The 12,949-nt window shown below is 53.4% G+C and overlaps 1 protein-coding gene across 4 annotated transcripts in view; it reads right to left on the bottom strand.

Annotated features, from left to right (window-relative positions):
* DOCK1 (dedicator of cytokinesis 1) overlaps positions 1-11,936 on the bottom strand; it is a 556,998-nt gene extending 545,062 nt beyond the window's left edge. For all 4 annotated transcript variants that reach the window (XM_070781087.1, XM_070781089.1, XM_070781088.1 and 1 more), the window contains exon 1: positions 11,738-11,936. In XM_070781087.1, the coding sequence (XP_070637188.1) occupies positions 11,738-11,783 (46 nt within the window). In that variant the 5' untranslated portion in view covers positions 11,784-11,936. The remainder of the gene's footprint in view (positions 1-11,737) is intronic.
* Positions 11,937-12,949: the final 1,013 nt, after the last annotated feature.

Genomic DNA, 12,949 nt, shown 5'->3' with positions numbered 1-12,949 from the left:
AACAACTTCAACGTCCATCGACAGATAAAAGGATAAAGAAAGGGTGGTGTGAATATATACAAATACAGTGAAATGCCACTCAGCCATTAAAAGAAAGAAGGAATGAAATAATGCCACCTGCAGTAACATTTAAAAAATGAAGATCATGGCATCTGGTGCCATCACTTCATGGCAAACAGATGGGGAAAAATGGAAACAGTGACGGATTTTATCTTCTTGGGCTCCAGAATCACTGCAGATGGTGACTGCAGCCATGAAATCAAAAGATGTTTGCTCCTTGGAAAAAAAGCTATGACCAACCTAAGCAGCATATTAAAAAGCAGAGACATTACTTTGCCAACAAAGGTACATCTAGTCAAAGCTATGGTTTTCCCTGTGGTCATGTATGGATGTGAGAGTTGGACCATGAGGAAGGCTGAGCACTGGAGAATTGATGCTTTTGAACTGTGGTGTTGGAGGAGACGCTTGAGAGTCCCTTGGACTGCAAGGAGAGCCAACCAGTCCATCCTAAAGGCAATCAGTCCTGAATATTCATTGGAAGGACTGATGCTGACACCGAAGCTGCAATACTTTGGCCACCTGATGAGAAGAACTGACTCTGGAAAAGACCCTAATGCTGGGAAAGATGGAGGGCAGGAGGAGAAGGGGACGACAGAGGATGAGATGGTTGGATGGCATCACTGACTCGGTGGACATGAGTCTGAGTAAGCTCCGGGAGTTGGTGATGGACAAGGAAGCAGTCCATGGGGTCATGGAGAGTCAGCCGCGACTGAGCGACTGCACTGAGCAGTAACACATGGACCTAGAGACTGTCACACTACGTGAGTTAAGTAGAAAGAGAAAGGCAAGTATGTGTTACCACTCACATGTGGAATCCTAAAAAACGCTACAAATGAACTTATTTGCAAAACAGAAACAGAATCACAGACACAGAAACAAGTGTGCGGTCACCAAAGGGGAGGCCGTGTTGTTCAGCTGCTAAGTCAGGCCGCACTCTTTGTGACCCCATGGACTGCGGTCCGCCAGGCTCCTCTGTCCATGGGATTTTCCAGGCAAGAATCCTGGAGTGGGGTGCCATTTCTTCCTCCAGGGGATCTTCCCGGACCAGGAATCGAACCCTCAACTCCTGCACTGGTAAGTAGATTCTTTACCACTGAGCCACCAAAGGGGAAGGAGGGGTGGATAAATTAGGAGTCTGGGATTAGCAGAGGCAAACTACTCTATATAAATCAGACACACAACAAGGACCTACTGTATAGCACAGAGAACTATACGCAACATCTGACAATAAACTATAACGGAAAAGAATCCAGAAAAGAATATACGTATATATATGGACACACACAGTATACAGCTATGAAACTGAAGCTGTACTTTGCTGTACACCTGAAACTAACACAACGTTGTAAATCAACAGTACTTCAATTTACAAAAAAAGAGAAATGATTCCATTCTTATAAGGAAACAAACGCCAACACTGAGGCAGACGCGGTTCTCAGCAGGCTTTAGTAAACATCTTCTGAAGCCAGAAGACTTCAACAGACTTCAGGGGTGGGAATGGGGTCTGGAGGTGCTAAGTACATTTTAGGGTGGTGAGAATGGGAACTGCCAACAAATATGAAGATGACCAGTTTAGAAGGCAGCCTTCTTTATGCTCTCGGGCCCACTCCCCCTGCCCCAGGACCCTTCTGGGTTAAGTACACAAAGAACATCCTGAAATGCTATAGGACTTAAGTAGTGGAACAAACATCAAAGAAAAAGGCAGCAGCTGCCCCCGTTTACATCCCTTCGCATCTTTGCAGGGGTCTGGCCATCTGTTCTGCCACCGGACTGTCAGGGACTAAAAGGTGTGAGATCTTACAATCCGGTGTTCAATGCCCGTATTTCTAACCAGTCCACCACAGTTCATGCTGATCAATGGAAAATGAGTATTTATAGGAATAGGTGGAGGAGACCCACCTCATCCTCCTCCTTTGGGGCACACAGCAGGACTCTATCTCTGAGTCCCACGTGCTGGCCAGGGATGGAGCTCTGAACACAAGAATGAGCGCAGAAGTGTGGGTACCAGTCCTGGCCAGGAAGAATCTCCTGTGAACTGTCCTGCATCTCTGTCTTCCCCCATCCACAAGTTAAAAAGGCAAGATGCTGCAGACGGCAGAGCCACAGGATAGAAAAACCCTTAGTCCCTGAACGAGTAGACAGAACAGAGCCCCTGGGTCCCCTCCCCACCCCCACTTGGGCTGTGACGTGAAGAAAAAACGAACTTTCATGGTATGAAGCCAGCAAAACGCTGGGGCTGTTTGTTACAGCAACTGCTGCTGCTGCTGCTGCTGCTAAGTTGCTTCAGTCGTGTCCGACTCTGTGCGACCCCATAGACAGCAGCCCACCAGGCTCCTCTGTCCATGGGATTCTCCAGGCAAGAACACTGGAGTGGGTTGCCATTTCCTCCTCCAATGCATGAAAGTGAAAAGTCAAAGTGAAGTTGCTCAGTCATGTCCGACTCCTAGCGACCCCATTGACTGCAGCCCACCAGGCTCCTCCGTCCATGGGATTTTCCAGGCAAGAGTACTAGAGTGGGGTGCCATTGCCTTCTCCAGTTACAGCAACTAGCCAACCCTAATTCAGAACAGAAATCACAACAGTTACACGTGTACCTAAAAGTGTACTTAACGTATCCACGTTAAGTTAAACAAAATCACTCCAGAAGGCACATAAACTTTGTATCACACTCCCGAGGACAGGCAGGAACAACTGTGCACAGCAAATGGGCCAGGAAAAAAGACAGAGCAACATTTTTGATGAGAGATGTATCCCTGGAAGCTTCAGGGATCTGCCCTGGGAATCCGTAGGAACTCAGGCTGCTGGTCTGACCTCAGTGTGAACATTAAAGTTTTAGGGAGGCCATGAAACATCTCTCCCCATCCTCCACCCACAGCTCCCAACCAGCAGGAGATGAAAAGCAACGGGGTCAATGTTGCTTTGGTCCCCCAGTCAGACTGGGGAGCCGGGCAGAGCCCGAACTCACTAGAGCAGCCTAAGGCTTCTCACAATCAATAACAAAAGGAACTAACCTTGGCCAAGCACAGCCCAGGGGCCAGGTTGGAAGTGGGCTATCTCTTTATCCCCAGAACTGCCCAAAGAGGCTGGCGTGATCACCAGTTTTTACAAAAGAGAAAGCTTAAGGCAACAATTCAGCCAAGTCACTTGGCTAGGAGGAGGTGGAGCTGAGATTCAAAGAGGAATCTCTCCTACCCCAAACCTGTGATCTCTTGGCACACACCGCATGCTAAAAGAAAACATCTTTTTCTCCTTAAGGCACCCAGATGAAAATTTAACAAGCTGATAGGCATCTGTCTGGGGTGAAACCATCTGCCTTTTGAAGGCAGAAAGCGCCTCTGTGTATGTACTTGCAGCAGCCCACCAGCATGCAGGTAGGCGGATGACTGCAGTCTTGAGCTAACACAGAGCTTACACTCAATCATCCAGACGACTGCCACCAGCAACACCCTGCCCTGGCCCGTTAGCTACCGAGATCAAAGCGCCGCACGAGCACCCCGGGGCCACTGCACACTGGGCCTGCGGTGACTGTTGGCAGAGCCAGCCTCCTGGTCCACAGAGTGAAGAGCAGCCCCTGGGATTGTCTGCTGGGCCAACGTGAATGAGCAACTTGGGTACCCAGGGCCTCCTCGCCATCACGGGAGAACTGGGATTCCGGATCCAGCATGGTCTGGCCACTCTATTCGAGCCACAAAAACACAGTTGGTAAGAGACTACAAACAAACCTAAGGGGGATGTCACAGTCTCCTGAGACTCAGCCAGGTGAGCACAGGTGGGTGACGCTCGATGAGTCATCCATCTACACCCCGCCAGGCTGTGACACCACACTTCAAAACTGCACAGCTTCCTTTCAGGTCCCAAATGACCAGACCTTAAAGTCCTGTCCATAACTGGATAACAAGGACTTTCCACATCTAACACAGAAACTAACTAGAGTCCTGAACTAGATTCTGTGAGCCTTGTGACCAAAGCGGGGGGAGCTTCCACCACGAGCGCCCACCTCCCACCTCTCACCTCCCTGGGGTCCACCCAGCACTGGGGACCCACACCCTTACAGAAAAAGTCACCCAGATGGTGACCCCCGCAAAGGCAGAGTGAAACGTAAGAGGAAAAGCCTTAATGTCGTGATAATCACACTGTCAGGGGCTGTGTCCCCCAAAACTCAAAGGTTGAAGCTCAAACCCCAGTATCTCAGAATGTGGCAGGATATGGAGACAAGGTCTTTAAATAAGTGATGAGGGCAAAACAAAGTCATCAGGGTGGATTCTCATCCATGAGGGGGGTCTTTACAAGAAGAGATTAGGACAGAGACACACACAAGGGGGGACCATGGGAGGACACAGCAAGATCTGCAAACGGACGAGAAGTCCCAGCAGGAACCAGCCCCTTCGACACCCGGGTCCTGGACCCCGGCCTCCAGAACCAGGAGGTAAGAAATTCCTGCTGTTTAAGCCACCTAAGTGTGTGCATCGGAAGGCAGCAAACCCACAGTCACCCCCTGCCCTGTATCCACAGGGGACTGGTTCTAGCACACAGATACCCAACTCCGTGGATGTGCGAGTCCCTTGTGTGAAATGGCACCCCCTCTTCACCACGTTCCTCTCTGAGGACGACCCCAGGACACAGAGAGTCTGAAAAGTGAGCGTCTGGGTGAGCCGTTGGCCAGCGGTGTGCAGCACTGTGTACCTCCACACCGCCAGACTGTCTCCAGCCTCCCCTCCAGAATCTTCCCTGCAAGCTGGACTTCTGGCCCTTCCCTGAGCAGACCCAACTATCTCACCAAATCCATCAGCAGCCCCCCGCCTCCACCCAGCACCCAGCCCGGCTCGTCTCCCAAATTACACCAAGATCTCCGTCAAGGTGCACTGCAGTGAGGGAAACGCAAATTCCAACCCCAACGACACACCGCTCAGACTGGGGAAAACAGAAACACGTGTCAGTAAGGATGCGGAGAGACTGGATCTCACACACACACGCATGCACATGCACATACGCACGCACCTGCACACGTTCACATACACATGCACACACGTGCACACATGCATGCACACACATACCTTCAAGTACACACGCACGCACATCACACCTTCACACACACACACATGCAGACACGCATGTACACACACCTTCACATCACACACAAGCACACACCCATGCACATGCACAAACAGGCACGTATACACACAGCTGGTGGGAATGTAAAACGGCCAAGCCACTGGGGAAAAGTCTGGTATTAATAGTGTCTTAAAAAGCCAAACCACCACACAGTTCAATAATTGCACTCCTGGGACTTCCCTGGCAGTCAGGTACTTAAAGACTCTGTGTTCCCAATGCAGGGGGCATAGGTTCAATATCTGGTCTGGGAACTAAGATCCCACATACTGCACAATGTGGCCAAAAAAATTTTTTTAATTAAAAACAAACAAAACACAACTGCACTCCTAGGCATTTATCCCAGAAGATGGAGATTTCCGTTCACACACACACACACAAAACCTGTGCATGAGTGTTCACAGCAGCTTTACTCACAATAGCCAAAACCAGACATCCTTCAACGAATGAACAGTTAAACCATCTGTGGCACGTCCAACATCACGGGACACTACTCAGCAAAGAAAAGGAACAAATCGCTGATACACACAGCAACCTGATGACTCTGGAGAATTATGCTGAGGGAAAAAGGCAATCCAGAAAGCTTACATACTCAAGATGCCATTCACAGAACATTCGTGAAATTACAAAATTGCAGAAATAGAGGTCAGATTAGTGGTTGCCAAGGATTATGGGGCAGGGAAACGGGAGGGGGGTGCGGCAACAAAAGGACCACGGGAGGGGTCCTGGGGGGGATGGAGACACTCTGTATCTTCAACGTCTACATCCAGGTTCGGACACTGTTGGAGTTTTACAAGATAGAACCTCAGGGAAAACCGGCGATGTGTACGTGGGGTCTCTGTATGACTTCTTACAACTGCTGTGTGTAATTATATGGAAATCCAAAGTCTAACGAAGAGAGAGGAAGGAGGGGAGAAAGGAAAGAAGGAAGGGGGGAGAAAAGAGAGAAGAGAGAGAGACAGAGACAGAGAGAGGTCACAGGGGCCCTCGGGCACAGGCACTTGGCTTCTGGGCTGCACCCAGCTCAGGACTCACCACTGACTATTTCTCTACCTGCATCCTCAGAGGTCACAAGAACACAAGCGAAAGAACAATTCACACACCCTCAGGCAATCCTGATAACACTCCGCTATTCTGGGCTGACCCTGGCACAACAATACATTTAAAATGTGTATAATGTTTCCCAAGTAAAATCAGATTTGCAGAAATATAATACGCTCTTAAGTTTTGTTTTTCTGCAACTCCGGTGAATGAAAATGTCTGCATTTCTATTTACTTACGATCAAATGTAATTTTTCATCCCCCAAAGTAGCAGCTTGCTTGCTATTCCAGGCAACATGAAGGATCTCTCTGCAGCTCCACACTCCCAAACTTATTGGAATACTACCATATTCCTAGCAATTACCATTGCTCAGAGCTAATCTGAATACACACGTCATAATCTCTATTATCAAGCAAATGTCACACTCCCCGGTAGAAAATTAACTTTGGAAGAAGAGCCTTCCTTCAGCCATGGTGACTGTCGAATCCAAAGAGGAAATCACTTGTCACCACATTTCTAAACTGCAATTCATTAAATTAAAAAAATTACTAAAAGCGTTGCTGCACGGACTGCCTGGCTTATCTCAAATGCTGACCTCAGCACTTTGTGCTCTGAGGACACTATCTCAATGAATCCCCACTGGTCTCTGTGGAAGGCAGGCTTGAGTCCCCTTTCCAGATGAGGAAACTGAGGCTAAGGAAGCAGGAGTCATTTGCTCAAGGGCCACATGATGACTAAGACCCAGGAGTCAAAGATGTCTCGGTGCCAATACCCACATTCCCTGTTTGAGTTTGGCCTGGAGTGAAGAGCGAAGGACATGTGGAGGTCAACCTGCCTCCTGGCAAAGCCAAGGCTGGAAAGAGAACCCAGTCTCGCCCAGGCTGCTCACCACACCACCTCCATTCCCGCCCGACTGCTGCCATAACCCATCACCACGCCCTTGGCAATTGAAAACCACCCACGTTTATTATCTCACTGTGCTCCAAGTCAGACGCCCAGTGTTCCTGGGTCTCAGAGCCAAGGTGCTAGCCAGCTGGGCTCTCACGGGAGGCTCTGGAATGAATCTGTTTCCGGGCTTACTGGGGGCGCTGGCAGAATCCAGCTGTGGCTGCAGGACCGAGGTCCCCGTTTCCTTGCTGGCTGTCAGCTGGGCCACCCTGAGCTCCCTGGGGTCCTAGCAAGTGGCCTCCTACATCTCCGGGCCAGCAAGGGGGCGTGGAGCCCTCCCCAGCCTCGGAGCCTGAGTCCACTTCTACCGCACCTCTCTACTGCGAGCAGTCAGAGAAAGTCCTCTGCTCAGGGGACCCAGTGTCTGCTGCCGTTCAGTCACTCAGTCGTGTCCGACTCTTTGTGACCCCACAGACAACAGCACACTAGGCTTCCCTGTCCATCACCAATTCCTGGAGCTTGCTCAAACCCATGCCCATTGAGTTGCTGATGCCATCCAACCATCTCATCCTCTGTCGTCCCCTTCTCCTCCTGCCCTCCATCTTTCCCAGCATCAGGGTCTTTTCCAGCGAGTCGGCTCTTCACATCAGGCGGCCAAAGTATTGGGGCTTCAGCTCCAGGTGAGTAACTTAGGACTAATCAACCCATTTCAAGGTTCGTAACCGTAACCACACCTGCCAAGTCCCTTCTGTCATGCCACACATCATATTCATAAGTCTTGGGGATTAGGGAGTGGATATTTGGCAGGGGTTGGGGGGCATGGCGGGGAATATTCTGTCTCCCACACCGTCAAGGAGATATGAGCCCACCATCCTCAGAAAACTTCCCAGATCAAATATATGACTTAAGTGAATTCTTATAAGGCAAACACCATCAGGCTGAGAATTAGAACACTGCATCTTTTCACCTAATCTTAGCAACTGTATCCACATGAACACAATTTTACAGGTATTGGGACGTTATGACTCAACTTAGTCGGGGGTGATGGAAAAGTTCAGCTGGCCCAACCCCTGACTGTGACTGAGTTAGGTCAAAGTTCATGCCTTGTGTTAATAAGCCAGTCTGTAAACACTGACCCACCAAACTCACACCCAAGGGGAGACAGGAACAGGCTGGTCAATTGCACAGGTGACCATCACCACCGCCCCCGCCCTGCCCCAACCCCATGAATCCCCGGGGGTGCCGGGATTTCCTGCCTTTGCTGAGGAAGCACGAGATCAGCTGTTTACTCCTTTCCCGACTTTACAGAACAAATAAATAACTGAAGTGTCTTACTTACAAACAATGCTTCTAACAGAACCTAAGTACTTGCAGACAATGAGCTGTGATTCATGTTTGCAAATGAGATAAGAGTTTTACCATTTTCTCTCCCCTCGTGATCTATTCACAGGCCAAGTCGCTGCAAGCATGGCTCGCCCACAGACCCACCAGAGCCCATCTAGGGAGACACAGTCTCCTTATGAGACTCCAGCCAAAAAAGTTTTGTGGTTGGTGAAAGGGCTCTCTAGGAGTTTTCCCTTAGGCAGAAAGAGCCAGTTAGCTTGGGGAAATGGATTCCTACATACAGCACTTCCATCTTCCCAGCCAGCCCAGGCCCTGAGAACCAGGGGACCCCTCCCCAGGCAACTGCCAGACAGGAGGGGCACCTGGTTCAAGCACCCTTGGCTTCCTCCTGCCCCAAATCAGGAGTTCTAAGCCTGCCCGCCCTCCTTGACAGGATGTATTTAAAGCTCCTTCTGCTGCTCAGAGATGGGTTGTCTTGTCATCTTCTCCTGGTGACACTAAGTAGAACAGCCCCCTCTGGGTCCCCTGACTGCCTGACTGCCACTCACATCCTTCCCAGAACTGCCTCCAAAACCATCCAGGAAACTTCTCTTCTTTGAAACTCTTCACCTTGGGAGTTTTCTTCAAACCAAAGTATGAGCCCAAGGTGTGATATCAGAAGGCACTGCCATGCATGCATGCTAAGTCACTTCAGTCGTGTATGACCCTTTGCGACCCCATGGACTGTTGCCCAGCAGGCTCTTCTGTCCATGGGACTTCTCAGGCAAGAATACTGGAGTGGATTGCCATGCCCTCCTCCAGGGAATCTTCCCAACCCAGAGATCATTGCATCTCCTGCATTGGCAGGCAGGTTCTTTACCACTGAGCCACAAAAGCTTCCAGAAGGCGTCTGCCTTACTGCAGAAAGGACACAGCCACGGTCACGCCCAGAGCCGCCTCCCCAGTGGGCAGACCCTGCTCGTGAATGTTCCCCTCGGTCTTGAGACACAAGCCACTATTCAACCATCTACACCTACAGGGTGATCACTGACACCATCCAGGTCACCCCAGGAACCAAGAGGATCAAGGTGTCTTAAAATACGGTGTCCCAGGATCAACGTGTACACCTGACTATATTTAAAATGGATAACCAACACGGTCCTACTGTTTAACACAGGGAACTCTGCTCAACCTTTGTGGCAGCTTTGGATGGGAGGCGAGTTTGGGGGAGAATGGATACAGGGGGAGAATGGATACATGTATCTGTACGGCTGAGTCACCTTGCTGTAGACCTGAAGTATCACAATATTGTTAATCAGCTAGACTCCAATATAAAATACAAAGTGTAAAAAAATATATATATAGTATCCTAAAGAGAAGCCCCTTCCCCATCACCTGGTGGGGGGCTGGGGGAGTTGACCATTAATGAGCTCTAGAGCCACCACCAGGGTTTCAATGGCATTCGTCTGTCCTCGGCCTCTGTGAAACGGGGGGGACAGTGAGTAGACCCCAGCACACAGGACGAGGGGCCAAGTCCCAAGCAGGACGGTGGTCTCCTGCCCTCTGCCTGCCTCTCCCCAGAGCTCCAGCTCCTCCTTCACCTCTCAGTGCAAGTTCCCCGAGGGTCGCCCTCAGCCCTCAGCCTAAACACAGCATCCCAACAGGCTCCCCACAGCCCAGACCCCCCCCCACCCCCAGGTTGCAGTTACCCCAGCAGGAAACTCCACTTCCCCAAACCTCCCTCATCCAATGCAGATGGATGGGGTTATTTCTATGGGTCTGAAACCATCTGAATGCACACAGGATGCCACTTAGAAGTTTAGAAACAGAGCTGCCATCGGAAAGCCCAGCTCTGTTGGGCTATTGACATTTGTAAACAAGCCTGAGTCTCAGATGCCTGAGTCTCTAAAAGGCGGTGGGGAGGGAATTCAGCCACTGCGGTCCTGAAACAGGGCCGCTCCTGCACTAAGACAGCACAGGCCCAGAGGGGACCTAGGACCGTCCCAGTGCCCACTCTGCATCTCTGGCATCTCGCAGATAAGCCACTGGCATCACAGAAAAAAAAGAGAGTGCCCTGGGGACGAGCAGCACCCAGGAGGCTTTGCAGTAGCAGGCGGCCTGAACCAGACCAGCAGCGGGAGTGGGAAGACACTCTGGGTGACCACACTGCAAAGGTTCAGAGCCCCAAAGGCAAGACAGGGGAGGGACCAGGAACCCCAGGGAGGTATCCCCTGCCTTCGGAGGAGGCCCAGGTCAGGCAGAGTCCAGCCTGGCCTCTGAGGAGATGGTCTCCGCTTTGGACCCTGGAGCAGGAGGAAAGAGACTGAAAACCAACTGGGAAGCTGTGGAGCTGGGGGACCAGCCGCCCACCCAGACAGAAGCCTTGGGTGGGTAAGTCAAGAGAAGACAGGAACCCACAGGCCCCGGCAGGCCAGGCCCCGCCAGAAGGGCTGCAGGGCGCACAGGGCCCAAGGGGGCCGTTTGTTTGGCCCTTAAGGAAAGTGTCTCTGGAATGTATGTGTACTTGGGCAGAAATGTAAACTTGCAACCGGACTCCCCTCACTCCCCTCCGCAAACGACAAAGAGCCACGGAGCCAAAACCCGTCCTGCCCTTCCCAACTCCGCTCCCCGGCTCCGGGGACGCGCTCGGCTGCCGGCCCCAGGGTCCTGCGCCGTCCAGGGCAGGACCACCAAGCTGCCGGGTCGTGCGATGGGCCGCCCCGGTTGCACGGGCCACCTCCTCCCGCCCACCGCCCCGGAGGAGAGCACAGTTCTCCTCTCCTTGATCGCTGCAACTCGAAACTGTCCACCCGGGAGCCCCAGACGCTGAGCACAACTTCACCCGAAAAGCAAAAAAAAAAAAAAAAGGCGCGGCTGAACAATGCCCCCGGGGGCCTCCCGGCCGGGCCCGGCCCAGCTGGGATCGGGAGTCCGGGGGCAAGCCCCGGGAGGCTGGAGGGTTCGGCCGCCGCGGTGCCCGTCCCGAGAGCTGGGTGTCGGAGGGGACACCCTCGGGACGTGACACAACCCGCCGTGTACCCCCCCAAACACACACCCAAACACACCCGCGTGTCCCCGGCCCGGCTCGCGCGGGCTCCGGAGCGAGCTCGGGGACGGCGTGCGCCCCGGGCGCCGAGTGGGCAGTGCCCGCCGACGGGAGCGCGATCGGACCCCCCGGGCAGAGGGGGAGGGCTGGGGACGCGGGGCTCCGGGCGCCGCGGTCACTCCGCGTCCCCGCCCGGGCCGCCTGCAACAGGCTCCGGGGTGCGCCCCCGGCGGCCCGGAGCCCCGCGCGCGGCGCGCGGAGGTGCTCACCCACGCCGTATTTCTCCTCGCGCTTGGTGGGCACCCAGCGCGTCATGCTGCCGCCCGCGCCCCCCGCGCCCAGGCCGCCGCCGCTGCGCCAGGAAACTCCGCGCCTAGGCCGCCATTTTCCATCCCTCTCGGGCCGCGGCAGGATGGGGTGGAAAAAGTTTGCGGCGGAGGCGGTGTCATGTGGGACGGGGCGGGCGGGGCGTCGCGGGCCGGATGGGAAAGGCCGGGAGCGCCAGCGGGAGGCGGGCCGGCGGCGGGAGGCGGCGGGCGGGCGGGGAGCCGCGCGCGCGGCCTCGGCCCTCGGCGGCCCTGCCCCGCGCTCCGCGCCCACGACCCCCACCCCCAAAGGAGCGCCCCCCGCAGGGGCTGTCGTCTCCTCCTGATGTGCGGGACTTCTGCGAGTCGGGGTGCCCTCCCGAGGGCTGGATCTCATACACCCAGAAAGGGGGTGCCCCCTGGCCGGGAAGCGGGCAGGGGGAGTCTTGGCAATTCGTGAAACTTCTACATCAGACCGACTCCCAGTGATGTGAGGTTCCCCCCCAATCCCCCACCCCTGGTTTGGGGGACAGGCCTGGAGCTGAGCAAACGAGCAGGATCCCTGGGAGGAAGCCTTCCCCGGAGCGCGTGGTTCATTCATTCATTCGTTTGGCAGAAGTTAATTGAGCACCTACCCAGCGCCCAGTGCGCTGAGCACCAACTAGCCAAGTTAGGGAGGGGGAGGTGATGGGTAGAATAACAAGACATAGGTTGGCTCCTAGTGCTTGGGTGGAGACACCCAAGGAGAGTGGGAAGAGCCAGCGCAGTGCTGGCCTGGGGTGGGGCGGGGGTGGGAGGGGGGGGCCGGTTAGGGGGCGTTGCGGGAAGGTGACCTCTTGCTGGACTGTGGAGTGAGTGCGTTGACCCAGAGACCTCAGCCTCCTTTGGTCCCAGAAGCCTCTGCAAGCTGAGTAGGACAGGAGGTCTGTGACGAGGGGGGAGTCGGGAACTGGAGAGAGGGTGCTAGCCTGGAAAGGAAACCCCAGTCCCGGCCTGGAGCAGACACACTGGCCTCTTAGGAACTTGGTATCCACTGTGCTAAGCGTCCTCAGGCTCTTGTGTTTACCGCACCAGGAAAAGATTGGGGGGGGGGGCTTCAGATTTTCTTCAAGTTAACACACACACATTTATTTTTACCATAATTTCAGAAAAGAATAGAAACATCAAAACCAACAA

This window comes from Bos indicus, chromosome 26 (genome assembly GCF_029378745.1).
Source record: "Bos indicus isolate NIAB-ARS_2022 breed Sahiwal x Tharparkar chromosome 26, NIAB-ARS_B.indTharparkar_mat_pri_1.0, whole genome shotgun sequence".
NCBI classification, from domain to species: domain Eukaryota; kingdom Metazoa; phylum Chordata; class Mammalia; order Artiodactyla; family Bovidae; genus Bos; species Bos indicus.
The sequence above is the reverse complement of the archived record's forward strand: the minus strand, read 5'-3'. Positions and strand labels throughout refer to the sequence as shown.